Source organism: Pongo pygmaeus, chromosome 5 (assembly GCF_028885625.2).
Source record: "Pongo pygmaeus isolate AG05252 chromosome 5, NHGRI_mPonPyg2-v2.0_pri, whole genome shotgun sequence".
In the NCBI taxonomy this organism is placed as follows: Eukaryota; Metazoa; Chordata; class Mammalia; order Primates; family Hominidae; genus Pongo; species Pongo pygmaeus.
The window spans coordinates 81,713,724-81,741,108 of NC_072378.2; the positions used below are offsets into that span (position 1 = coordinate 81,713,724).

At 35.0% G+C, this 27,385-nt stretch overlaps 1 protein-coding gene and 1 pseudogene across 3 annotated transcripts in view; both read right to left on the minus strand.

Moving 5' to 3' along the window:
• IBTK (inhibitor of Bruton tyrosine kinase) overlaps positions 1-27,385 on the minus strand; it is a 77,988-nt gene that overhangs the window by 34,599 nt on the left and 16,004 nt on the right. For 2 of the 3 annotated variants that reach the window (XM_063666355.1, XM_054491086.2), the window contains exons 4-17: positions 26,793-26,917; positions 22,286-22,396; positions 20,577-20,747; positions 19,168-19,285; positions 18,536-18,716; positions 15,718-15,841; positions 13,096-13,273; positions 11,215-11,389; positions 9,377-9,979; positions 7,832-7,918; positions 6,622-6,704; positions 6,499-6,536; positions 5,942-6,038; positions 29-130 (exon numbers count right to left, since the gene is read on the minus strand). In XM_063666355.1, the coding sequence (XP_063522425.1) occupies positions 29-130; positions 5,942-6,038; positions 6,499-6,536; positions 6,622-6,704; positions 7,832-7,918; positions 9,377-9,979; positions 11,215-11,389; positions 13,096-13,273; positions 15,718-15,841; positions 18,536-18,716; positions 19,168-19,285; positions 20,577-20,747; positions 22,286-22,396; positions 26,793-26,917 (2,193 nt within the window). The remainder of the gene's footprint in view (positions 1-28; positions 131-5,941; positions 6,039-6,498; positions 6,537-6,621; positions 6,705-7,831; positions 7,919-9,376; positions 9,980-11,214; positions 11,390-13,095; positions 13,274-15,717; positions 15,842-18,535; positions 18,717-19,167; positions 19,286-20,576; positions 20,748-22,285; positions 22,397-26,792; positions 26,918-27,385) is intronic. The other variant, XM_054491088.2, reaches the window with a different exon arrangement.
• LOC129039722 (U6 spliceosomal RNA) lies at positions 5,463-5,561 on the minus strand (annotated as a pseudogene).

Here is a 27,385-nt window from a genome sequence, read left to right on the forward strand (position 1 = left end):
ACTAATACTCAAATTCAAAATTACTCACGTTTTTCAGTTAATGCTACTTCACAAATCTCTTTCAACCGGGTTATGAGAAGTTGATCAGCCACCACAAGAACACTACAAATAAAATCTACATTTTGAGATTCTAAAAAAAGAAAGAAAACAAGCATCACTCTTTCTTTGTATACATTATACCTAGAAAAAAAAATTTGAAGTAATTAGTACACTAGAAAAGAGATTTAAGATTATTTTCTAAATGTTGAAAGGGCAACCATAATAAAAAGTAAATACATCAAAATATATTTCTATTTTTTAGGTAGAAAGCTGACAAAATTACACCAAAATGTCTTGATCTCACACTAGGACCATAAAATGGCCAACTTAAATTGACCATTTCAGTCTAGAAGGCTACTAGAATGCCTGACTTGTTTATAATCTCCCATGTTGTTAGAAAAACACTTCTCAAACTAATACAAAGAGGGAAAAGTCAAATCTCAGCATCACACTTAATATATATAGGGTGGGGAAATAATGCTCTTATGCTTTCTTATTTAAAACAAAATTTGTCATCTAAGAGTGCTTTTTTGTAACTATTGGACTTCCTTAATTTAAAACAACTTTCTTGGGCCAGGTGTGGTGGCTCACGCCTGTAATTCCAGCACTATGGGAGGTGGAGGCAGACAGACCACTTAAGACCAGGAGTTTGAGACCAGCCTGGCCAACGTCATGAACATATCTCTACTAAAAATACAAACATTAGCAGGGCATGGTGGCACATGCCTGTAGTCCCAGTTACTGGGGAGGCTGAGGCACGAGAATTGCTTGAACATGGGAGGCGAAGGTTGCAATGAGACGAGATCACGCCACTGCACTCCAGCCTGGGCAACAGAGTGAGACTCCATCTCAAAAAAATAAAAGAATAAAACAACTTTCTTGGTCCTAAGTACTACTAATGGCTTTTTGCCCCTGAGCCACTGCCAAAATAACAACATAAATTGAAAGAAAAAAATAACAACAGAGGAAGAGAAGAAAGGGAAAAAAAGATTAAGAAGAAAAAAATCTGACATAGAAAACAGCTTTAAAATACGAGACAAAGATGAAGTCACTAGGAATGACAGACTAAGAGCTTCTAATCCTCTCGTCTAAAAAAAAACAGACAACTGTGGAAAATTGTCATAATCAACTTTTCCAGAATTCTGGAAATCAGCCAAAAGCTTATAATAATCTAGGAAGTGTTTAATTAAGAAAAGCAGTTGAATCTTGTTAAGAACAGTGGGATTCAGGACACTGCAGCCTTTCCTGTTCAGATCTTCCTCTCCCCTCCTCCACAGCAGTACTGAAAACCAACAGCTCCATAATCATAGGAAATCACATTGACAGCCTAGTAGCCACAGAAGGAGACAGAAGAGTTGTAGAGCAATAGTATCCTTATTTGATCTGTCTGCTAGTTCCCTGAAAATCCCACTAGAATGCTTATCTTTATTTGACCTGACTCAAAGCTTGCCCAGTGACAACAGCCTTTTATCTGGGGGCAAACAATTAGCAATAAGTAAAGATATTGAATTAGTGATCAAAAACCTTCCTACAAAGAAGAGTCCATGACCAGATGGCTTAATTGGTTAATCTGACTGAATATTTAAAGATGAATAATACAACGGATGAATTAATACAAGATAAATTAATACAATTCTCCACAAACTCTTCAAAAAGTAGAAGACGAACACTTCCCAACTCAGACAAGGAGGCCAATATTATGCTGATTCTAAAAACAGACAGGGACATCACAGGAAAACTAAACCAATATCCCTTACAATTAAAGATGCGAAAATCCTCAAAAAACGCTAAGAAACTAAATCCAGTAACATATAAAAAGGAATTATACAACGTGACCTGGCAGAATAAATCCAAAACGAAAGGATAATTCAACATATTGAAAAATCAATCAATATAATACACAAAAATAAAGTATAATAAACACATGGCCATCTTAAGAAACAGAAAAACATTTGACAAAAATCCCACGCCCTTTCATGATAAAAACACTCAATAAACCAGGAATAGAAATAATCTTTCTCAACCTGATAAATGGCAACTACAAAAAACCCACAAGTAACATCCTAATTAATGGTAAAAAGGCTGAATGCTTTTTCCTAACATCAGAAACAAGACAAGGATGACCACTGTTGCCACTTCTATTCAACAGAGTACTAGAGATTCATCTAATCAGCGCAATTAGGCAAGAAAAAGAAATAAAGCACACCCAAATTTGAAAGGCATAAGTAAAACCATCTCTATTTGCAGATGACATGATCTTGCATATAGAAAATCCTAAGGAATCCACTAAAAAAACTACTAGAATTAGTGAACAAGTTCAGCAAGGTTGCAGGATATAAGATCAACATACAAAAATCAATTGTAATTCTAAACACTAGCAAAGGACAATCCAAAAATAAAATTAAAAAAAATTTCCATTTAAAATAGCACTAAAAACTCTTAATAATTTTTAACTAAGAAAGAGCAAGGCTTGTACACTGAAAACTACAAAAATCACTGAAAGAAATTAAAGACTTAAATATATAGACTTAAATAAATGGAAAGACAGCCGGTGTTAATGGATTATAAGACTTAAATATTAAAATGACAATAATCCTCAAGCTGATCTACAAATTAAATGTGATTTGTATTAAAATCTCAGCTGCCTTTATTGCAGAAATTGGCAAACTAATCCTAAAATTCACATGAAAATGCAAGAAACCCAAAATAGCCAATACAATCTTGAAATAGCAGAACACAGTAGGAAAACTCACATTTCCCAATTTCACAACTTACAACAGAGCAATGGTAATCAAGACAGTCCTGTACTGGCATAAAGAGAGTGCAGTGAAATAGAACTGAAGAGTACAGAAATAAAACTTTAAATTTATTGTCAGTTGATTTTTGACAAAGGTGCTAAAACAATTCAACGGGAAAACAAATGTCTTTTCAACAAATGGTACTCAAAAAATAGGACACACAGATGTAAAAGAATAAACTTGGACCCATACCTCACAACAAATACAAAAAATAACTTAATAAGAATGGTGGTTACTAGAGGTCAGGGGATTAGGGTAATGGGGAGATATTGGTCAAAGAGTACAAAATTACAGTTATAAGATGAATGAATAAGATCTAGAGACCTTATATACAGCATGGCGACTACACTGATAATAATGTACTGCATACTTGAGATCTGCTGAAAGACTAGATCTCAAGTACTCTCACCACAAAAAAAAAAAAAAAGGTAATTATGTGAGGTGATGGATATGTTAGTTAGCTTGATTGTGGTAATTATCTCTCTATATATATAAATATAGATATTATATATATATATATCTCAAAGCATCACGTTATACACTATGACTACATGTAATTTTTACTTGTTAATTACACCTTAATAAGACTGGGGGGGAAATTAACTCAAAATGGATCAAAGACCTACATGTGAGAGACAGAACTATAAAACTCTTAGAAGAAAACATAGGGTAATCATCATGACCTTGGATTTGACAACAAATTCCTAGATATGACACCAAAAACACAAGTAACTAGTCAACATAGACAATTTGGACATCATCAAATGCCTGTAATCCCAGCACTTTGGGAGGCTGAGGCAGGAGGATCACTTGAGCCCAGGAGTTCCAGACCAGCCTGGGCAATATAGGGAGGCTCTGTCTCTAAAAAAATTTTTACAAATTAACCAGGCATGGTGGTGCACAGCTGTAGTCCCAGTTACTTGGGAGGCTGAGGTGGGAAGGATCACTTGAGCTCAGGAGGCCGAGGCTGCAGTGAGCCATGACCATGCCACTGCACTCCAGCTTGGCCAACAGAGCAAGACCCTGTCTCAAAAATAAAATAAAAATAAAAGTTTTTGTTTTAAAGGACACTTCATCAAGGAAATGAAAACAACTCAGAGAAGGAGAGAAAATATTTGCAAATCGTATATCCCTTAAGGAACTAATATCTAGAATATATAAAGACCTCTTGCAACATCATAAAAAAAAAATAATTGAGAAAAAAAGTGTTCAAAGGATTTGAGTGTGTATTCAAAGAAGATATACAAGAGACCAAAAAGCATATGAAAAGATGTTCAACATCATTAGTCATTAGTGAAATACAAATCAAAATCACCATGTTGCATACTTCACACCCATTAGGATGGCTATAATAAAAAAGGCTGATATTAGTAAGTGCTTGCAAGGATGTGGAGAAACCGGAACCCTCACACTGTTAGTGGTAAAGTTAAATGGTACAGCTAGCCACTGTGCAGTTTGGCAGTTCCTAAAAAATTAAACAGACGACCCAGCATTTCCGCTTCTAGGTATACGCCCAAGAGAAATGAAAACACAGGCCCACGCAAAAACTTAGGCATGAGTGTTCACAGCAGCTTGATTCCTAATAGGCGAGGTAAAAACAACCCCAACATCCATCAACTGATGAATAGATATGTTATATCCACATAATAAATATTATTTGGCAATAAAAAAGAACAAAGTGTTGGTACCTGCTACAACACGGATAAATTTTTAAAATATCGTACTTAAGTAAAATAAGTTAAATACAAAAGGTCACATGTTGTTTGATTGTATTTATACGAAATGTCCAGAAGAGGCGAATCCAGAGAGACAGAAAACACAATAGGGGTTTTCCAGGGACTGGGGATGAGAGAGAGCGGGAAGTGTCTGCTAATGGGTACAAGGTATCTTTCCGGGGTGATGAAAATGTTCTAGAATTATACAGTGATGATAGTTGCACAAATTCGTAAACATACTAAAAACTACTTATTGTATACTTTAAAAGTATAAGTTTTATCATGCAAATAATTTCTCGATTTTTAAAAAGAATGAAAGTAGAGAAAAACATACCATATCTCAGTTATCTTACTCTCAAGTATACAAATCTTCAGAAATCTTGTCCTCAGTTAAACTCTATCTCCTTACAAGACTACCCAGATTTCCTAGGCAGACTCAGAGACTAGCTTCTTAAAAATGCATCTGCTTTTTAGAGAATTACTCTGTTGGATTATATTTGTTTTCTTATACATTTGTCTTCTCCACTAGATTGAGTTTCTTGAATATAGAAAAAGGTCTATTCACTTTTTTTTTATCCCCAATATACAGCTGGGGTTAAAAAAACTAATGGAATATGACAGAACATCCAGCACCATTCCAGTGAGTAAACATATCTTGTAACTAAAAGTTACTGTTTTGCCTAACCAAGTATATAAATGACCTCTCTTCATAAATTTTGGTACAATTTTTAATCTGTTTCTTTCAAGATGTGTAACCACAAAGAGGAAAAACAGGTAAGAAAGAACTTATGTAGGTATTTGTCAAAACTATCCCTGTTGTCAATTCATTCATCTCCATCATAGAAGTAGCTGGAAATTGAACTGCTGAATCTAATTTCAACCATTACCTACAATTCCTTTTTTTTTTTTTTTTTTAATGAAACGCTTCACAAATTTGCGTGCCATCCTTGTACAGGGGCCATGTAATCTCTGTATCATTCCAGTTTTAGTATACTTGCTGCCGAAGCAAGCACTAATTCTCAAAGAGTTCATTTTCACATGGGTAATGAAAACCTTCTTTTTCTGCTCCTTTACTATTAGCAATCATTCCTATTGCTTATTCTAAATTAAGCCTTTTTTGGCCAGGCATAGTGGCTCACGCTATAATCCTAGCACTTTGGAAGGCCGAGGTGGAATAATCCCTTGAGCCTAGGAGTTTGAGACCAGCCTGGGCAACATAGTAAGACCCCGGTCTCCATAAATAATAAAAAATAAATTAAATATTTTAAAAATAAAATAAATTAAGCCTTTATTGATGGTTTTTTTCTATTAGAAATTAAGATTCATGTTGATTTTACCATTATTCCATTATATGTGAAGTATCTACAATGTCCTAACTCTTATTAATACCTTTTATCACCACAGCTTCATCAGTATAGAGGTAGTCCAAAATAACTTTTAATATATCAGAATGTATTGGCATTTCCAGAGCTGCACAACTGGAAGCCTAAATAAAATAAGACAAAATAAAGTAAAATAATTCATTCTAAACAATAAAATATTACATTCTAATTTGGGTTATTGGTACAAAACACTCTGAACAGGAAATCACATCAAATGCAAAACATAAAATTTACAAAACACATGGCTAAAATAATATTAAATTTAATTTTAAAACATAACATGAAAAAGGAACAAAAAAATTCAGAAAACAAGAAACACAGTGGTGTTCCTAATACATTTCTAAATAATAACAGGGAAATTTTTATTTAAGTAGCTTCTTGGCAATAATTTTAAATTCTAAGTGTTGCTATTTTCCAGCAGCCTCAAGCATAAATAAAGGTTAATATAAATGAAAAACTGAGCTAAAATATCGAGTTCTGATTTTGAATTTCTTTACTACATACTTTCCACAAAATATAAAGAAACATAGTTACCAACCTAGGCGCTTTTTACTTAAATCTTACCTCAATCCATGAGCTACTCAGCATACTGTGAAAATATTCTAAAAGAAAAAAAAGTTCAGTGCAATAAGAATAATGAAACAATACTACAGCAAATAAATTAGCAGCTTTAAAAAGTGCACCTACCAAGTCTAGCACAAAGAACACATTTATGACAAGGAAATTCCTTTCCATCCACTGATTTCATGGTCACGTCACACAGAAATGAACTGCAAGAAAATGTTTAATTGAAGCAAGAGCAATTTCTTTACATATTTAATGAAAAAGATTATAGGATTTGGCTTAACTTTCGATTTTCTCTTAAAGGTGGCAGAGAATAAATAACTTGCAGGAATACATATAATAAAATAGTTCATCTTCTTCCACCACAGGGAAGATAAGGGCCTTAGAGTAAAGACAATATTTGAAAAGGGAGCCAAATACAAATATTCAAAAAGTATTTTTCTGATTTTCCTTTTTTTATTCCAGAGAAACTGTTAATAATATAATACTAAGTGATATCATATTTAAGTCTCTGTAATTCACTTATTTGTAGTAGCTAATCTGGGCCAAGCACAGTTGAAACAACTCCACAGTTTATCCTTCTCCAAAACCTTTTCACTTACAGAGGAAGTATGAATAGCTAAAAACAAAACTTTTTTTTCTTTGAGATGGGGTCTCATTCTGCCACCCAGGCTGGAGTGCAATGGTGCAATCTTGGCTCACTGCAACCTCCGCCTCCCGAGTACAAGTGATTCTCCTGCCTCAGCCTCCCAAGTAGCTGGGATCACAGGCACCCGCCACTATGCCCGGCTAATTTTTGTATTTTCTTCGTAGAGACAGGATTTCACCATGTTAACCAGGCTCTTGACCTCAGGTGATCCACCCGCCTCGGCCCCCCAAAGTGCTGAGATTACAGGCGTGAGCCACCACACCAGGCCCTAAAAACAAAACTTTTTAACAATATATTTAGAATATTTATTATTGAAAATTTTTTATACTAAAGGAAATAATCATAACAATGATTAAGAGGTATAATTAATTGGTTTGGGGGCTAATAACATTTCCTAATTATAACAAGGCACAAAATTCAGGCAAGAAAAAACAAAAATTAAAAGTTCCACTTTCTATTAGAAAGTCATCGGAAAGAAAAAACTCCTTTGATGTCTTCAGCAGTTAATATTTTATCAATTTACTTCAACAGCTCCCCAACATTTCCAGAAATGCAGAATACTAGAAAAGGTAAGAAGGTATCTACCTATACATTTTGCTTCATATGTGGGTAAGCAGAGATCTATTTCCACACTTAAGTGCCAAAATCTAGACATGAAATGTTAATCTTCCTTTCCTTACTTACCATTTTTTCTGACTTAGCTTCAGTTTATTACCAGTGTTCTTGGAAATAACATTAATTTTTTCATTTTCAAATCTGACTCCATCTAACCTATCAAGGATAGATAAAAATTAACAATTGATATTCCCCTACAAAAATAAACATACAACAAAAAAATCCAACAAATTAGCTTACATCTAAATATAACACTGTATCCTAGAAAAGTATCTCAACAAACTCCTACTCTGAGAAAAAGAAATATCATACTTTTTCTTCCATTTTAGTTAGAATTCAAAATAGATTAAATATTACTGACAAAAGACAAATCAAAGCCATAGCGCACAGTTTTTCCTTTTTTTTTTTTTTTTTTGAGACGAAGTCTCACTCTGTCGCCCAGGATAGAGTGTGGTGGCATGATCTTAGTTCACTGCAACCTCCACCTCCCAGGTTCACGTGAATCTCCTGCCTCAGCCAACCCAGTAACTGGGACTACAGGCATTCACCACCATGCCCAGCTAATTTTTATAATTTTTTGTAGAGACAGGGTTTCGCCATGTTGGCCAGGTTGGTCTCAAACTCCTGACCTCAGGTGATCTGCCCACCTCGGCCTCCCAAAGTGCTGGGATTACAGGCGTGAGCCACCGTGCCCGGCCCCTTCATTATTTTTAAACAGGAAACACGATACACACCCCTCCTCTGTTCCCACCCTACAACGAAGGTTTAACTGCCACAAGCAACATAAATACCTTAAAAAAAGAAAGAATTTCAAATAATCTGATTCATGATACTATGGTGTTAGGCAATTTACATATGACAAAACCATACCAACAATATGAGGTAAATATTATCTTTCCCATTTCTTATATTGAGAAACTGAGGTAAGAAGGATCACTTGAGCCCAGGAGTTCGAGAAACTGAGGTAAAAGAAAGAAAATTGTCCCAGCCAGGAACAGTAAAGCTGAGACATGTCTGTCTTTCTAACTTGAAAGACCTTTCCAGCATACCACACTGCCTGCCACTCCAGATCCCTGTTACATACACAAACCAGAGTTCAAACCCACGAACAGCTTTCCCATCCATTAACGTAATCCAAGAAGTCCCAGAGATAGCTCTGCCCGCAAATGAAGGAAAGACATATCCATGTACCTCCCCAAAAAAAGGATGGGTAGGGAGAAAGGGAGAGAGAGGAAGAGGAGGGGAAGGAGAAAGAGAAGGGGATGGAACAAGTGGGAGGAGACTTGGGGAGGGGAAAGAAAAGCAAAGCAAGGCAAAAAGGGTGGGAATTTTTTTTTTTTTTTTTTTTTTTTTTTTTTTTTTGAGAGGGAGTCTCGCTCTGTCGCCCAGGCTGGAGTGCAGTGGCGCAATCTCGGCTCACTGCAAGCTCCGCCTCCCGGGTTCACGCCATTCTCCTGCCTCAGCCTCCTGAGTAGCTGGGACTACAGGGGCCCGCCACCGCACCCGGCTATTTTTTGCATTTTTAGTAGAGATGGGGTTTCACCGTAAGGGTGGGAAATTTTTTAAAGGAGGACTGAATGAGGTACAGGAACAGATATAAAGGAGAAATCATACCTACTACTCAAATTACTGAAGCCAAATTTCTTTGCAACAGTTTGCAACATTCTTACAGGATCATCTTCCCTAATATTTTTTCCTTTTTTACAAGATTTAGGTTTGCTCTTCTGCCTCTCACTAACTGTTTGAGCTTGATTACTTTTGTAAACTTCAAATGCAGACTTCTGGTTATCATCTTCATGGAAATTCACTTTATTCAAATAAGAATTCAGAGTTCCCTGATATTCTTCTGGGTTTTTGTTTAAGTGTATTCTTGGTTTGAAGCCATGAGTTAAAAAGTCACAAGTATCTGTGTATATAAATTGTAAAAGGTATTCAAACATGTCAGGATGAACCTTCTCTACCACAAAGAGATGGCACCCTGCAGAATCTTCATCTTTCTGGTAAATATCTGTAAATTCTGAAGTATCACCATCTGAAAGAAACAATTTCTGAAAAAAATCAGAATGCACTGCCAAAATATATTTATGTGCAGGGAAGAGTCTATTGCCAACTTGAAATGTCACATCATGAATGCTGTCCATTTCATCTGCTTCCCTCAACAGTTTGCCAAACTCTTCAAAAAAGGATGATGAGGACACAGCTGGAATTTCATAAAGGCTAGAAAGAAGACAAAAACAAATTATGCTTCAAAAAAATGAAGGAAATCCTTTTTCATACCTAGCCAATTTTCCTTTAAAATGCAATTTTTTAAACAGTATTTAGAAAATTTTAAATTTGGCATTTCCTAAAATACAAGAATATTGCACAAAGTCCTAGATGCTATATCATCCTTTAATTTTTTTCTATTCCTTTTTATATTTATATTCTATTCTTCTCTCAAATTAAAATGATAAGAACTAAGTTGTCCGTATCCCTGGTTCTCACAGTACTGTGGGAATGCAATTACACCTTCCCAACCAACATTTCACCCTTCTCAGTAGGAAGACCAACCCTCCTGTGGTTTGCCTTGGATTGACGAGCTTCTCAGGAGATGAGACTTTCAATGTTAAAACTGGGGCAGGCCTGGGCAAACCAGGATGGATGATGACCCTACTTGCAGAATTTCCTCCCTCTTCAACAGTACCCTTGATGTTTACCTTAATCTGATACCTCTCTGCTAATGTGACATAGGAGATTTGCATTGGAATTTACAGATGGCGCCACAACACTTATTTTGCCAATTCTCATCATATTCAAGGGTCAGAAATCTTTGCAAACTGCCTAAGAAATATTTATAATACATTTTTCATAATCTGAGAACCTAGGGTACATCATAAAGTATGAAAGACAAATAAGGCAGGGCGCGGTGGCTCATGCCTGTAATCCTAGCACTTTGGGAGGCCGAGGCTGGCGGATCACCTGAGGTCAGGTGGTCAAGACCAGCCTGGCCAACAGGGCAAAACCCCATCTCTACTAAAAATACAAAAATTAGCTGGGTGTGGTGGCGGGCACCTGTAATCCAAACTACTTGGGAGGCTGAGGCAAGAGAATCGCTTCAACCTGGGAGGTGGAGGTTAGAGTGAGCTGAGATTTTGCCACTTAGCCTGGGCAATAGAGCAAGACTCCACCTCAAAAAAAAAAAAAAAAAAGAAAGACAAATAAACTTTGTGAGTGCATGTATAGATATTTTCAATATTTTCAATAAATGTCAGTTTACAAACCAAAGGAAACATTCATCACTCCAAGTATAACAAATTCTACCTCTGGATTATCCTGTAAACATGATTATGTCTAAGGTCTCTATAGGTCTTGGCAACAACTCTTCAATTAAATTTGCACCAGCAGCTACTGAAAACAAGAAAATTCAGTGACTGTTCCTTCTAAAAAATGAAATTTAATATATACAAGTATACCTTGTTTTAGGATCTGACTGCAGGATTGCAAAGTTGCATCCACTTGGATCTGTGCTGACACTAACAGCTCTATGTGCAAAGGTAAGTTTCTCAAGTCGAATTCTTTCATACACACTATTTATATCAGAGACATAAGACACATCTGATGAGGAATTGTGAAGGTTTGATAAAATCTCTGTTAAAAAAAAATAAACTACCATTAATCAAGGCTTTACCGGAACTAAAATGATTGAGAAGTAAATGGAGTAGAAAAGGAGTTAGAAAAATATGGAAATCTTTTTCACACATATTCATTGTTTTTGAAGAACTACATCCTCTCTTCAACACATTTTGCACTGAATATATTGGCTGTATTATACAGGAAATTTTTGGTGGATGGATTCTCAATTATCCATGATTCCATCTCTTTCAACAAACACATCCTCCATACTGCAACCAAAGTTACCTTTCTAAAAAGCAAATCTAGTGTCATACTAGCTTTTAAAACTCTTCAACTTTATACTTCCTGTTGCCCAAAGGGAAAAAAATTCTTCAACTTGGATTAAAAATATATAAATCTAGTGTCTTCATAATCTGCTTGTTTATTTGCTTCCTCCCTTTCTCTTCCCCCTTTCTTGCACGTATTCAGAAAATACGTGAGTAACCAAACTGGGCTACTATGATATCATCAGTCTGGTGATATAGTAGTGAAGAAGACAGACATGTTCCTGCTCTCATCAAGTACACAATCTAGCAGGGAAGACAGACATTACACAAATGATTATATCATTACAAGTAAAATCAAGGCTATGAAGGTAAAGGATATAGTGCTTCCACAAAGATGAAATTTACATGAATGAAATGATTCTGGCTGTAGTGTGAAGAACGTTTAAGGTAAACAAAGAATAGATATAAAGAGCCCATTTAAGGAAGTACTGTAAATCCAGGAAAAGAATTAAAAGATGATATAGACTAGGTTGTAGCAATGAATCCAGAAAAAAGTGGAAAGATATAAGAAATATTTGAGAAAGAGAACCAAACTTGATGACTGATTAATTCTAGTGTAAGGGAATCTGAGTGTCAAAGATAATAATTTACTGAAATAGAAAACACTGAGAAGCAGAAGTTGGAGCATGAAATCATGAATTCAGTTTCAGATCACTAAATACGACTAAGACACACTTCTAAAGACTTCCACAGGTTGAACCTATGTTCTAGTTACTCTCACAAATTAACTCTATTTTAGTCTTATGAGGCTTTACTAATCTTCTCTGACACTCAGTCATTCCAATTTCTATGCTCTCAAGAAACTTATTATGTGGATGTTAACATTAGTCTCAGTGAACTGCAAATATTTACATACATGTCTATTGCCCCTACAAGCCTATGAGTGCCCCAGTATAGAGGCCCATTTTATATATTTTTGCATCTTTAAAACTTTCCCCTATATCTGGCACATAGTAAATATATATTAAATGTTTACAGATTTGAATAATCTATAAAGAGATAAAAGAAATACAACTAAATCATTAAATTTTACAAAAGTCATTTATCTGTGGCTTTATGATTTTGAAGAATACATTTATAATTTTCTGAGTAATTATAAACATTCTTGATTTTGTTCTGGCACACAATAACTGAGTTATTCATACAACAGGTGATTTAATGAGTGACTACAATGTGCCAGGAAATATGCCAAAGGCTAAGGATATAGAAGAATATTCATGGCCCTTGCCATCACTAACCTTACACTCTAATAGGAAACAGGTATTAAAAAAACTAATCACAAAGATAAATACATAAAAGTAAAACCTAATAATACTTGTCAATTGAACCTAATACTTGTCAAATTAAAGGATAATTGAAAGGTACTTTTACGTATCGTTCAATATATGAACTGACCTTTCTTTTCAGAACTCTTTCTTTTTTCTTCAAACCATCTCCCTCTAAATCCTTCTCCATCTTGCGTAACAAATAGAATTTCATTTCTATTTAAAGCAATATCAGAAATGAAGACCTGACGTGGATAGGCCCATCGACACTGCTTCAGAGAACTGTTGACTGATCTCCAGCAAAACACCTAAAACAAAACCAAATCACATTGAAATATAAAGCAAGTAGCATTTGAACAACCAAAACCTTAAATCAAGATATCAAGAGACAATGCTGTTAAAATAAAAGCTCTCATTAGCATGTTTCAATGTTCATTCTTCCACAGAAAAAGATAGATACTATAATAAAAATCAAGATGATTTTAAAGAAATATCTTTCAGAAAACTATATTAAGCAAGCCTGAAGCATTAGAAATTATTTCAAAGGCACTCCTCTTAAGAAGTAGCAATTTCCAGTATTACCTGTTTAGGGCAAACAGATCTGCTACAATGCTAAAGAAAAACAAAATCTTAAAGCTACAACTTACAAGTCAGGCTTCTTGTAGTACTATCTCTTTACAAGAAGAATGATCCCCCTATGAAAATCCAAACTTTACTCTCAAGAAAAAAGTAAATGTATGCATAACTCAATTATATAACTAAAACAAAATCTTAGAAAAGTCATTACAGAATTCAGTGGTTGTAAATGGTTCTGCAAACCTCAGAGTCCCTGAAAAGTAGCTCCAGGGAACTTGCTAAGGGATGGAGAATGATGAGAGATGGGGTGTCAGGCTTCCCAATCCACAGCAGCAATTGTTTTATCTGTTTCATATACTGGTATTCCAAGCACAATTTCATCTGAAAAATTGGAACTGCTGATTTTTAAAAGTCCAATTCCCTCATAATCAAGTTAAGAAAACTAGAACACAAAATGGTTATCTGACAAGGTCGCTAAAAAGTTATTCACACAAAAAGACTATACTGATTGAGACTGACTGATGCTTTCAGAGCTTGGTTTTCTTAATGAGACTCTATTTTCCAGGAAGTAAATATCCAGAAGTATAAACTATATCCATTTCAATGTAAGTAATACACATCCCAAAATCAAATATAAGTTTTTATACTCAACTCTTTTATGTAACCCCATTTGTTTCCTTCCACTAGCACAAACTGGAGCTCTAATTCTTTTTTTTTTCCTTCAACTTTTAAGTTCAGGGGTACATGTGCAGGATGTGTAGGTTTGTTACATAGGTAAACGTGTGCCATGGTGGTTTGCTGCACAGAGCATCACATCACTCAAGTATTACGCCCACTATCCAACAGCTATTCTTCCTGATGCAGAGCTCTAATATTTAAACCTAGTTACTACTAATAAAATCATCTTCATTCTCCATCCCTACAATGTATGCCTATAATGACCCAGTAGGTGGAGCTTTACGATTAATTCCTCAATTTCTAAAATGTCAAACTTTACAGCACATTATAAACCTTGGAAAACATTATTTTAATTTTATAAGTAAAACCAGAAAGTTATCTGTGTTTTTCTACCCATACTGTGTGTTTTTCAGTATCATTAGTGTTTGATATATACTTTTAAATACAATTTTAAAAATCTAAATATATTATTTAGAGATGGCGCCCACCCTTCAAAAACAATTTAGAGATGTATTTTATATAATATATAAATACATTAATTGAAGCATATATTTCAGAAAATAATTTTTTTAAATATTTTAAATTAATAATTTTATTAGAGAAATGTACTGATTGTCTGCATAAGGAACTAAAATCAGAACTTTTTATTTAAGAGATAAGAAATTCCTTACACACTAGTGATCCATAAATCTTTCATATATAATGTGGATGCTTATAATGTATACATATATTATAATGCATATATTTGTATAAAACTAAATATGGAAAAAATTTCCAACTATGCACCAAATTTATCATATTGCCTGATCTTTACTTTTTTAACAGTTACATGAGGCCAGGCGCAGTGGCTCACGCCTGTAATCCCAGTACTTTGTGGGGCTGAGGAGGGCAGATCACTTGAGGCCAGGAGTTTGAGACCAGCCTGGCTAACATGGCAAAACCCCGTCTCTACTAAAAATACAAAAATAAGCCAGGCGTAGTGGCACATGCTTGTAATCCCTGCTACTCAGGAGGCTGAGACATGAGAATCGCCTGAACCCAGGAGGTGGAGGTTGCAATGAGCCGAGATCACGACACTGCACTCTAGCCTGGCCAATAGAGCAAGACTGTCTCAAAAAAAATAAATAAATAAAATTATAGTTACATTACATATCTTATATTTATGCAATTCAGTGTCATTTATCAGTATTCAGTGTATATACCAAATAACATCAAAATCTCTTTTCATTTTAAGCACAATAAAATTATTTTTGATTACAGTTTAACAAATCAGTATTGTGCAACATTAGATTAAATGTTGTCTGTCATACTTTCTCTAAATCCCACCTCCATACTAATTAGTAATGGATGCCTAAAACATACTTATTTTGGCACCCAATACTAATCATCAAAGTCAATAGGAATTGTCACTAACATAGCAATACATTTTCATGTTACCACGTCTGCTATAGCTATCAACTGAGAGTAAGATTACACTTTTACATAAACATATACTTACCCTTCCAGCTCCATCCATTGCAAGAATACAAATTTTTTGACCCCCATTTTCTTTCAAATGTTCAGGATCAACTTTGTATTCCATATGACCCCCAGACACAAGAACTTTCTTCAAGTTCAATTGTCTAGATGAAAAAAAAAAAAATCCTAGATTAATATGTTCTCTAAAATACACATGCCTAAACTTCAAAGAAGTTAGTATTCAAACAACAATCTATAGGCAATTATTGTGAAAGATGAAGTAAAATGATTCGGTCTTTGGTATCTCTAGTCTTCCATTCTGTAAATTTCTCCTACAAGGGGGCTGTTCCTTTCTATGTCAAGTCTTTTTCTCTTAAATGCCTTTACCCACACAAACACACACATTAAATGCCTGAAGTTCCACCTGCTAATTCAAACATTCACTCTGGAGTTTAAATAACTGGTATGGGCTGGGTGCAGTGGCTCACGCCTGTAATCCCAGCACTTCGGGAGGCCAAGGCCAGTGGATCATTTGAGGCCAGAAGTTCGAGACCAGCCTGGCCAAAATGGCAAAACCCTAGCTCTACTAAGACAAAAATCAGCCGGGCATGGTGATGCGCACCTGTAGTCCCAGCTACTCGGGAGGGTGAGGCAGAAGAATCACTTGAACCTAGGAGGCAGAGGTTGCAGTGAGCAGAGATCGCACCAGTGCACTCCAGCCTGGGTGACAGAGAGACTCTGTCTTAAAAAAGTAAATAAATAATAAATAAATAACTGGTATGGCAATAAGCTCCTTAAGTGCACCTCTATTTTAACAGAAAAGACAAATTTTAAACCTCAAAATTAAATAGAAATGCTTAATTTCAAAAATGGCTAATCCTAAACAGATATTGCTACTATGAAAATCATCTGTACTGCTATTCAATAACTCATTCATTAGCTACACATTTCATTATATCTGCACATTTGATGTGCATAGCATTATGTGAAATCTGCCTGCTGCTACTCCAATGACTGTCCTCCCTTTTAAATTAAAGGAAAAAAATATTTTCAAAATTACTATATTGTATAATGTAATCTATAACAAAATAATTTCCTTAATGTAAACTTGGATATAACATATTTATGTGATTTAATGTTATATAGGCAAGTTTTATAAATGTTAACTAAAAATACAACTTAACATCTTACATATCACCTCAAACTCAGGAAAAAACCTATTTAGTCAGTTTTAAGAAACATATTCACATTTTCATCTTTCTATAACTAAAATATAACCTAAAATTAAAGTCAAAAGTAACTTTCTGCCAGGTGCAGTGGCTCATGCCTGTAATCCAAGCATTTTGGGAGGCCAAGGTGGGCGAATCACCTGAGGTCAGGAGTTCGAGACCAACCTGGCCAAAATGGAGAAACCCCATTTCTACTAAAAATACAAAAAAAAATTAGCTGGGCATGATGGCTGGCGCCTGTAATCCCAGCTAATCGGGAGGCTGAGGCAGAAGAATTGCTTGAACCTGGGAGGAGGGGGTTGCTGTGAGCATAGGTCACGTCACTGTACTCCAGCCTGGGCAACAGAGCAAGACAACATCTCAAAAAAAAAAAAAAAAAAAAAAAAGTAATTGTTACACAAAGAAGGTAAGTGTTTACAAATTGATAGACATTTTCTGCTCATGAGTAACTTCATGGATGGTATCTGTTTTACATTATCAAAAGCATTTTGTTGCATTTAGATTTAAATCCCCAATTGTTTTAAAAGTTAGATAGCTATTATCTAGAATTCCTGTACACAACTGCTCCCACTAGTTGAGCTATCCACTTTCAAGAATCACTTATATTTGTACAAAGACCTATTTAAGTACTTGTATTTATTTAAACTAATAATGTATATATTTATAATGAATTTATCACAGTAAAATACTATATAAATGATAACATATTAGTCTGAAACCTGTCTATAAAAGTTGAATACTTTGGAATGGCACAATAAATATGAGCAGCAAAAAACTGTCAAATTAATTAATCAATTATAAAAGATTCAAAATGTATTAAAAATGTACAATTCTGCACTTACATTACTTCACAATTGTTTTTAAGCACTGGTTCCTTAAATCATTCCAAATGAAATGACAGGTGACACATTATGAGTATGGTTTATATGAAAAGACAGGGAATTCCAGTTGGTGCACCCACCCATACTTAAAACTTTATGAGGCTGGGCGCAGTGGCTCACACCTGTAATCCCAGCACTTTGGGAGGCTGAGACAGGAGGGACGCTTGAACCCAGGAGTTCAAGACTAGCCTGGGCTACAGAGCAAGAACCTGTCTCAATTGAAAAAAAAAACTTTATGATTCTCTGCTTTGACTTGACTAGTCAATCAACTGCTACTTTACTGCATTCTATAATAACATGTTTTTTTAAAAAATATACTTATCAGTTATAAACACTAAGCCTGGTTAGAGGGCTCATGATATATGATTATATTCTAAAGATAAATAAATGTATAAAGTAAAAAAAGCTATACAGGAACCAATGATGAAAGTGTCACGAATCAAGAATTGTGATTAATCTATTTCTGTGCACCTAAAGTATAAAAAAAGAAAAAATATATAGCTCATATTTAACTACATATTAAACATAATTCAGAAATACCACTTTACAATTTACACAGAAATTTTATATATATTCACTGGATCCATGCCAAAAGATAAAAATCAAAGACAAAAATTCCGGATTTTTTCCTCATTCAATTATTTCCATTTGACATTTATAGAACATAGGATAAAGCTGACACTCAGATATTTGCTGGAAGAGTTGAATTATTATTAAAGTTATGTTTCTTTCACAGAAATACACATACTTAGAAGCCATCTTCTTGCACTGATAGTCTGCAAGTAAGTAAATATCTCCCCTTGTGGTAACACAGACTGTAGCTCCATCACTTGCAGCAACCAAAGACAGAGCAATGTCTTTATGGTGAAGGGCAGAGACCTGACGAGGAGCAGTTACACACTTTTCTCCATTGGGATCTAGCAAACAACCTAAAAAATGACACAAATAAGCAAATCACAAAATAGCTCTTTTAAGAGTCCTATTTGGCCAAGCACAGTGTCTCATGCCTATAATAATCCCAGCACTTGGGGAGGCCAAGGTGGGCAGATCCCTTGAGCCCTGGAGCTCGAGACCAGCCTGTGCAACATGGTGAAACACCATCTCTACAAAAAATAGCCCAGCATGGTGATAGGGGCCTCTGGTCCCAGCTACTTGGGGGGCTGAGATGGGAGGATCGTTTGAGCCCCGAAGGTCAAGGCTTCAGTGAGCTGTGATCACACCCTGAACTCCAGCTACGATAACAGAGTGAGACTTTGTCTCAAACAAACAAACAAAAAAATCACTCATAATCCCATTCTAATCAATAAAAATTAAAAAGAAAAGATAATTTTTTAAAGAGTCCAATTTAATTTCCAGATATTGTCATCAAGGATTTCTTACCCAGTTGTCCACCATTTAGTCCCATAGTGTAAACAGCTTCTCTAGTCCATAGGACTGTATGAAACCTGCCTGCTGCAACGCCAATGATTGTCCTTCCTTTCAGATATTTTGCCTGTATCTATGTAAAGACAAATAAAACTGCAATTTACTATATATTTATGACCGAGTACAATTTTTTAAAGATCCAGCAGACCAGCAAATACATGGTATACTTGCTGTCAGTGGTCCACTCAAGTGCAATTGGCAGTTGTCAATAACAGATCTCAGCACTCATACTAAGATCTGAATCCTTCTCAGAACACAAAACATTGTGATGCAGCCACTTTCAATCAGCAGTTTTAACATATAGAAAATTGACATGGTGTAAGAATCAAATTATTAAACTTTTAGCTATTTTTCTTTTTCTAACAAGCAATATGCAAAGCAGCCAGTCTCATTCTTAATAGAAAACACAGTGCTTCTAAATTAGATATTTCCATGTCTCTCAAATAGTGGCATTATTGACATTTTGGGCTAAATGATTTTTTTGTCGTGCGATTGTCCTGTGCACTACTGTGCACCTTCTAGAGATGGCTGTGCACATGAGAGTAAAAAAGTAGAATAAAGAATACTGGTTTTCGGACCCATGTCCCCTAACATCAACTCGTCATGTGTGATATCTGTACAGAGGCAGATTTACTGAAGCAAATAAAACTTAAGTCTCTGAGTTCCTCACTTGCATGAACCCATTTGGTATTGATAAATTTCATAGTTTTTCTTAAGGAGGGCCTAAAAAGTGTTTAAGTTTCAAATCCAAAATATCTGGACCTCCCTTTGCTTATGAATACTTAAAAGATGCAGTTTGGTGGCTAATCTCCCAAGTGCAGAATTTCCCAAGTGCTTTCTTCCTTACTCCAAACAAATGCCAATATGTACTATGCTTAATTTCTCCTATTAAAAATAAAGACAACAGGCTGGGTGTGGTGGCTCATGCCTGTAATCCCAGCACTTTGGGAGGCCAAGGCGGGCGGATCACCTGAGGTCAGGAGTTTGAGACCAGCCTGGTCAACATGACAAAACCCTGTCTCTACTAAAAATACCCAAAAAAAAAAAATTAGCCAGGCATGGTGGTGTGTGCCTGTAATCCCAGCTACTCAGAAGGCTGAGGCAAGACAATCGCTTGAACCCAAGGGGCGGAGGTTGCAGTCAGCTGAGATCACACCACTGCACTCCAGCCTGGGCGACAGAGCAAGACTCTGTCTCAAAAAATAATAATAATAATAATAAATAATAAAGACAATATATACCACTGAAGATAAAGTTAAATAACAGAAATAAAATAAGTTGCTCTGTCAATAACTTACATTTTTTTGTTCATACAGGTTTTACTGCAAATGTAAAACCTTATTATTTAAAAGAGTAAAGCTTACCTGTCTGGGTACATTACAACTGGAAGGTGGTGGAATAATTCCTAATTGATGAAAAATGTTTAGACCAAATGTATAAACACATCCATCTTCAGTTAATACAACAGTATGATCCTTAGCAGCTGCCACTTGGGAACAATTATGACCATTCAGTCCTTCCACAAGCCGAGGGACCTACAAAATAAAATTAACTTTAGTATACTACATTAACCATTAGATATGCAAATAGAATTTGATGATACTATATCTAAAATGACATGAAATGACATGACCAATACATGGCTGTATCTATCATAGGTAAATTCTACATTTCAGCAAAGGGTAGATGAGTTTAAAAGGATATGGTTGTAAGTTTATGAGCAAAATACATAAGCCCAGTAAGACATTCCAGTGAAATAATTCAATTCAACAAATGATTTTTGAGCCCTTACCAAGTGCAAATTTGTTTGGTATGAATAAAGCGAACTCATCAAAGTATACACTGGTACATTGAAAAAAACAAAAATACAGAATCAATGTTTCCCTTCAGGGAGTAGCCAAACATATAGTATCATATTCCTTTGGAGTCATTTATCTGTCCTGGGTTCAAATCTTACTTCTGTCACTACCTATCTGATCTCAAACCAAATTTCTTAACCTCTCTGTACCTCATTTTCTTCATGTGAAAACAGTGATCAGTCAATAAATGATTGCTATTATTAGTGTCATCATCATGCATAAAATGAAGATAATACCTGTGCCTCACAGGGCTGTTGTGAGGCTTAAGGTAATAATTATAAATGAAAAGCATAAACAACGCTTGGAACAAAATAAACCCTCAAAAATGGAAGTTATTATCATTATAGCTTTCCCTCTTTTTAAAAGCACCATTTAATAGATAAGTATACCAGAAGTCCCCACAAAAAACATCTTAAAATAACCTAGTGAACCAATTTTCTGATAGGTAATGTACTAGGTCTCTTCTAATTAGCACTAAGTTTCGGTAGCACAAATATCAATTTTGTGCCTATATAATGAAAATACTGGCTCAATTCTTAGACCACAGAAATCTTAATGAGAAGTTAAAAACAAAAACCAGAACTACTTCAGGAAAAGTGTTTTACAATTAGTCTGCCTTCTTTTTCGGGTTTTTTTTTTTTTTTTTGAGACGGAGTTTCGCTCTTGTTGCCCAGGCTGGAGTGCAATGGCACAATCTCGGCTCACCGCAACCTCCGCCTCCCAGGTTCAAGCAATTCTCCTGCCTCAGCCTCCCAAGTAGCTGGGATTACAGGCATGTGCCACCATGCCCAGCTAATTTTGTATTTTTAATAGAGACAGGGTTTCTCTATGTTGGTCAGGCCAGTCTCGAACTCCCGACCTCAGGTGATCCGCCTGCTTCGGCCTCCCAAAGTGCTGGGATTACAGGCGTGAGCCACTGCGCCCGACCTAGTCTGCCTTCTTTTATTTCAACTCTAGAAACATTTTAAAGCTTATGTAACGCTCCTGACTCAGTATTTGCTATAAGCAAAGTATTACTTTTTTTAATCCTTTTGCATTGTATGTAAATCCTTAATTTGAACATGATATACCAGGAAACAGATTTTTTTTAATCTATTATCAATTGATGTATTATTTCGTCCTTACAGTTGAAAAAAAATTTTAGTTAACTAAATCTTTCAGCTTATCAGCATTTCTCTAAAATTACCTAAATAGTGTAATGACATTTCAATTACCAAGCATGTCTGTTCATCTCCATGTCCTAATCGCCCTCCAGGACCATGACCACAGGTATAAACCTGCCCTTTCTGAGACAGAAACACGGAGTGAAATTTACAAAGCACCACCTTAGGGAAAACAAGAGAATATTATTAAACTTGTCTGAATAAAATATCCTTTATTTTATGAAAAATAGAATATTGTTAATCGTTTAAACAGGATAATGGATACAAGGGGAATTTATAAGACTTTAATTTCCACATTTTAAGTTTTCTGTAATAAAAATAAAAGATATATATGCTTTGTTTTAAAATTATTTCTAAAAACATTGACATGAAAAAAAAGAACAAAGAATTAAGCATGTGTTACCCACAGAAGAGATTACCCAAAGGAAAATATAATTTTAAATCTTCAATTCCAAAAATTAGTAGCCAGTTGTTTTCCAATTTCATGAAATATCAAACAGTAAGAAATGAGCAAAGTGCAACAGGAAGCATAAAGATTACCAAATAGTGATATATGGTACTAATAAAAATAATAGAAACATCTTCAGAGTGTTTTTAAAAAACAATAAAGCCATTTATACATGGCATGGGGGGCAGTATGTCCTTTTCTTTATCTCTGGTTTTATCAACATATCTTTAATATACATTTATAATTATTTTAATAAATAATTTTATATTTATTTTCAAGTTTTTCTCTTTCCTTTCCCACTTCCTTTTTCCTTATCTGCCTCAATCTTAGTACCCTCCCTTGCCCCTGATACACAGACTTACTATTCACATACTACAGAAGACAAAGATACTGAAACAGTTGAACTGCCTCAGCAGAACACAATAACAGGAAACCATCAGCAGTTTTAAATATATATATATTTACATATCTAACCCCGGGCCACATTTTGCTATTTTCCAAGCTCTGATATTCATTATACTCACTTTACCTTAATAATATTTTTAAAATCTTCTCATTTTTAAAGATTGTTTGCATTTATATTTCTTACAACATCTGCAAATATTTCTAACTTGGGATATAAAAAGATGAATAAGAAATAAAGAAACTCTAAAATCATTTCCAGAAAGTCAAGGTCCTTTGGAAAACAAAAAAATTATAAGCTAAACAAGCTCTAAATATTTATACATACCCTAGACTGCTCAGAATTTTCTAAGCACAATATAGCTATCAGATAAAAAAAGTAATGCAAAGATTATTGTCTCATTTAGCTGTACCACAAATACCTAAAAAGTTTAAAAATAAAATCCAAATTTGTATTTTAAATTTACAAGTTGTCAGTGAAATTCATTTTATGAAATAAGAAAGAATACATTTCATTCAATTTTATATTCAATATTAGAATGCCATCCTACAACTGCTGACTTCTACTACTAAACAACAGTTGCAATATTGGACAGTTTTAAGTCACCCAACTTTAAAACCCCAGAATTTTTTTTTTTTTTTGAGACAGAGTCTCGCTCTGTCACCCAGGCTGGAGTGCAGTGGCACAACGTCGGTTCACTGCAAGCTCTGCCTCCCAGGTTCACGCTGTCCTCCTGCCTCAGCCTCCCGAGTAGCTGGGACTACAGGTACCCGCCACCACGCCTGGCTAATTTTTCGTATTTTTGGTAGAGATGGGGTTTCACTGTGTTAGCCAGGATGGTCTCGATCTCCTGACCTCGTGATCTGCCCACCTCGGCCTCCCAAAGTGCTGGGATTACAGGTATGAGTCACCGCGCCCAGCCTAAAACCCTTGAATTTTTAAATGAGAACTGAGCATGGATTTTCCCTTTAATTATCTGGACTACATAATACTAACATTAATAATTTCTGTCTCATGGTAGTTAATTCATTTGGTACTGTATAATACAGAATCAGCCCCTTTTCAATAACAAATGGGGCTCTCTATATAACTGGTACTCAGTTAATATTCCCATACTTGCTTTCTCTTCCCTGACTGAAATTTATACTGATTTCTTTCCTTCAAACTTATCCACTGTGCTTGCTTCACCCTCATTCTGTGGTAAATAAAATCCCTTAGATCCTTAACACCTTCACAAAACACGCCCACTGCCTTGCCTTATCTGAAAAGTGGCTTTCTCTTTGAGTACACTAGTTCACTCACAACCCTGGCAAATGGAATATGCTCAAATATTCCAAACAATATATTTCTTTGGATCAGACATTTCAATCACCCTCTGATTTCCTAATGCCATCATGATTCCTTCACTCTTGTCTTTAAAATCCCTGCTCCGTAACAGCTCATGAAATAAAGGTATATCATGTACTACCTCAGAAAAGGAAAAACAGGTGTCTTTCTTGTGCCACAATTCCAATCAATCATTAGTGGCTGCTAATGGTTGGATTATCATTTTAAGGAGTCTGAGGACCCACTCAAGCTCAGCATGAGAAAAAAAAATTTGACTAGCATGTCTGCAAAAAGTTCTAGACTAAGTGTGAGCAGCTTGTATACTTGCTGCCCCTGCTCTGATTTCTCACCGTCTTGCTCATCCCCCTCACATTCACTAAAGACTTGGACACCAAGCTTGATTTTTGCCCATCACAAGTCCTTTCATTATCCTAAGTTCCCTCCAGGTCTACAGAGATGACCCATAAGAATATTAGCTTTCATGATACCATTCTACTCCCTACTTCTCTAGTCACTTTTCATTCCTATATGGGCTTTTATTCCTGTTCTCTCAAAATTTAATATTCTCTAGAGTTTAAGGATTCTATTGCTTTTTTTGTTCAATTGCTGGTTGTGATGCATTAGGTTGTGACTTTTAGTTTAAAAAATAGTGTTCTATGGAGCCCTAAATACAGTGGTCATATAATTTATGATGCAAACATTTTTGAGAATGAAAGGGGATACTAACAATTACACTAGGAAAATAATCGTAAACCAGAACTGTCCTGGGCAAACTAGGGATATGTTGTCAAAGTAGCTCTAAAAACTGTCTAAGAATTCAATCTCAGGATATAAGCTAAGTGTTGTTATGTATGTCATATATAAATAATAGGTGAAAGTTGGAAAGAGCCAGTACTATAGTGATAAAAACACTCCAAGCTCATATTCTGGATCAAAGAAGTCTTATGAACTTCAAAATGCAGAAAGAATATAACTAGGAAGTTGTAGGAAATATAAGTTGAAATGGTAATTTAGGAAGACTGAAAAAGTTCTTACATTCCAAGCCACAGAGTTTGGACTTTATCCAAAGGTGACTTAGCAGATAAATACATAATTAGCTCTGTTTTAAGACAAATAATTCTGGAGAAGAATATTATTGGGGTTGAAATGAATGGAGCCAAAAAGTCAAATTAGGACACTGCTGTCACTGTCCAAAAGAAGAGCTTGAAAAGGACATGGCAGCTAGGTTCATGAGACAGAAAAGAACTAAATAGACATGCTCTGAGGTATCATCTTCAGGATTTAAAAATTGAGATTTATAACATTAAAAATTGAATCGGGTAGTTTAGGAGTGGCAAAAATAACACTTCAGACATTCTAAATTTAAATATCTTGAAAGAATACCCACAGTACAACTGAAATAAAGTTCAAGAGAAAGACTGGGGCTAGAGATACACATACATACACACATATACACAATGTAATACAGAAAGATCTGTCAACAGCAGCTGTATCTAGGGAAGTAGAAGATAACATGCATTATAAGGATATAAAACCACAGGCCAAATCTTTACAATTGTATCTATTAAAATTTTACAATTACTTACATTTAAGAACTCAGGTTCACAAAAAGCATCACTTGTGCCTAAGCATCTAAGGGCAAATTTTTGAACCCCACACTTCCAAAACATTGCTTGTCTGTCTCCATAAGTGATGAAATTTTAGTTTTATCTACTATCCAATCTGAGAACTGAGACTTAGACATTTAATTATTTATTGCTTGTCAGTGCGAATACAAATAATTAAATAGAATGGCTGGCAGTTTACCAGACCCTCAGTTAAAAAACTCTATAGCCTTTCCAGACTGCTGTCATCCAACTTCACATCAGATTAAACATATTCTCTTCATGATAAATAGCTTGGAACCTAAAAACATTATTTCATTACAAAAAAATTGCAAGAAGTGTGTTGTTTTCTAAATTGAAATTATTTTAGGTTTTAATGCCACCAAAAAAAAAAGAACTGTTGTTCACTTATCAAAAATAACACTGAGCTTCAACAAATTCACTTGCGAAACAGCTTACAGAATTGTAATGTTTGTTAAATAGAAAAGCTAGAAAATCAAGAGAAGCTCTACCCTCTTAAATTAAACTATCTGTATAACATTTTCTAATTTCTAACACTAATTGCACAAATATCTTATATTTTAGGGTATTTTACAAAGTCTAAATATAATTAAGGCTAACAATATCTAAAATAAAATTAGCAAAGTTCTACTGATTGATTTCCTCATTAAAATGTTACCGTACCTCAAAGTTATGTAATCCACATGAAAAGCTGAACAATCAAATACAAAAGTTCTTTCTCATCTCTAAAAGTATATAGATTGTACTTGAAAATACCTGCTTGATATAAATCCCACTCCTAGAGAACAGATCCACCAACTCTGGATGATGTTTGCTATTCTGGCTTCCATGACCCAGGGTAAAATTTGTATTATCGCCCCAAGTATAAACATCTGTAGGATCTAAAATAAAAATTAGTTTTTATACTTTTTTATATTTTAAAACAAATATAAGAACTAATTTAACTACAATATTTAGAAAGATGCAACACTCTTTTGTGAATGAATATATTAATATGATATTAGGTAATTCTAGAAATAGAAAATCCAAATCACAGTACAGGTCTGTCTCAATGCAAGCAATCAAACATTTGTTCCTTGCTTCTTTTCTTTTTTTTTTTTTTTAATAATTGAGACAAGGTCTCACTATGTTGCCCAGGCTGGTCTTCACCTCACGGGCTCAAGTGATCCTCCCACCTCAGCCCCGCAAAGTGCTAGGATTACAGGCATGAGCCACTCTGCCCAGGCTGTTTGTTGTTTCTTTAGCAGCTAAAGTTTAACTGCCAAATGAGTAAAACACCACCGGCCATATCTACTTAGTTTCCATGAAAATAATAAATAGAACTATATCAAATGTAAGATATTATTAAT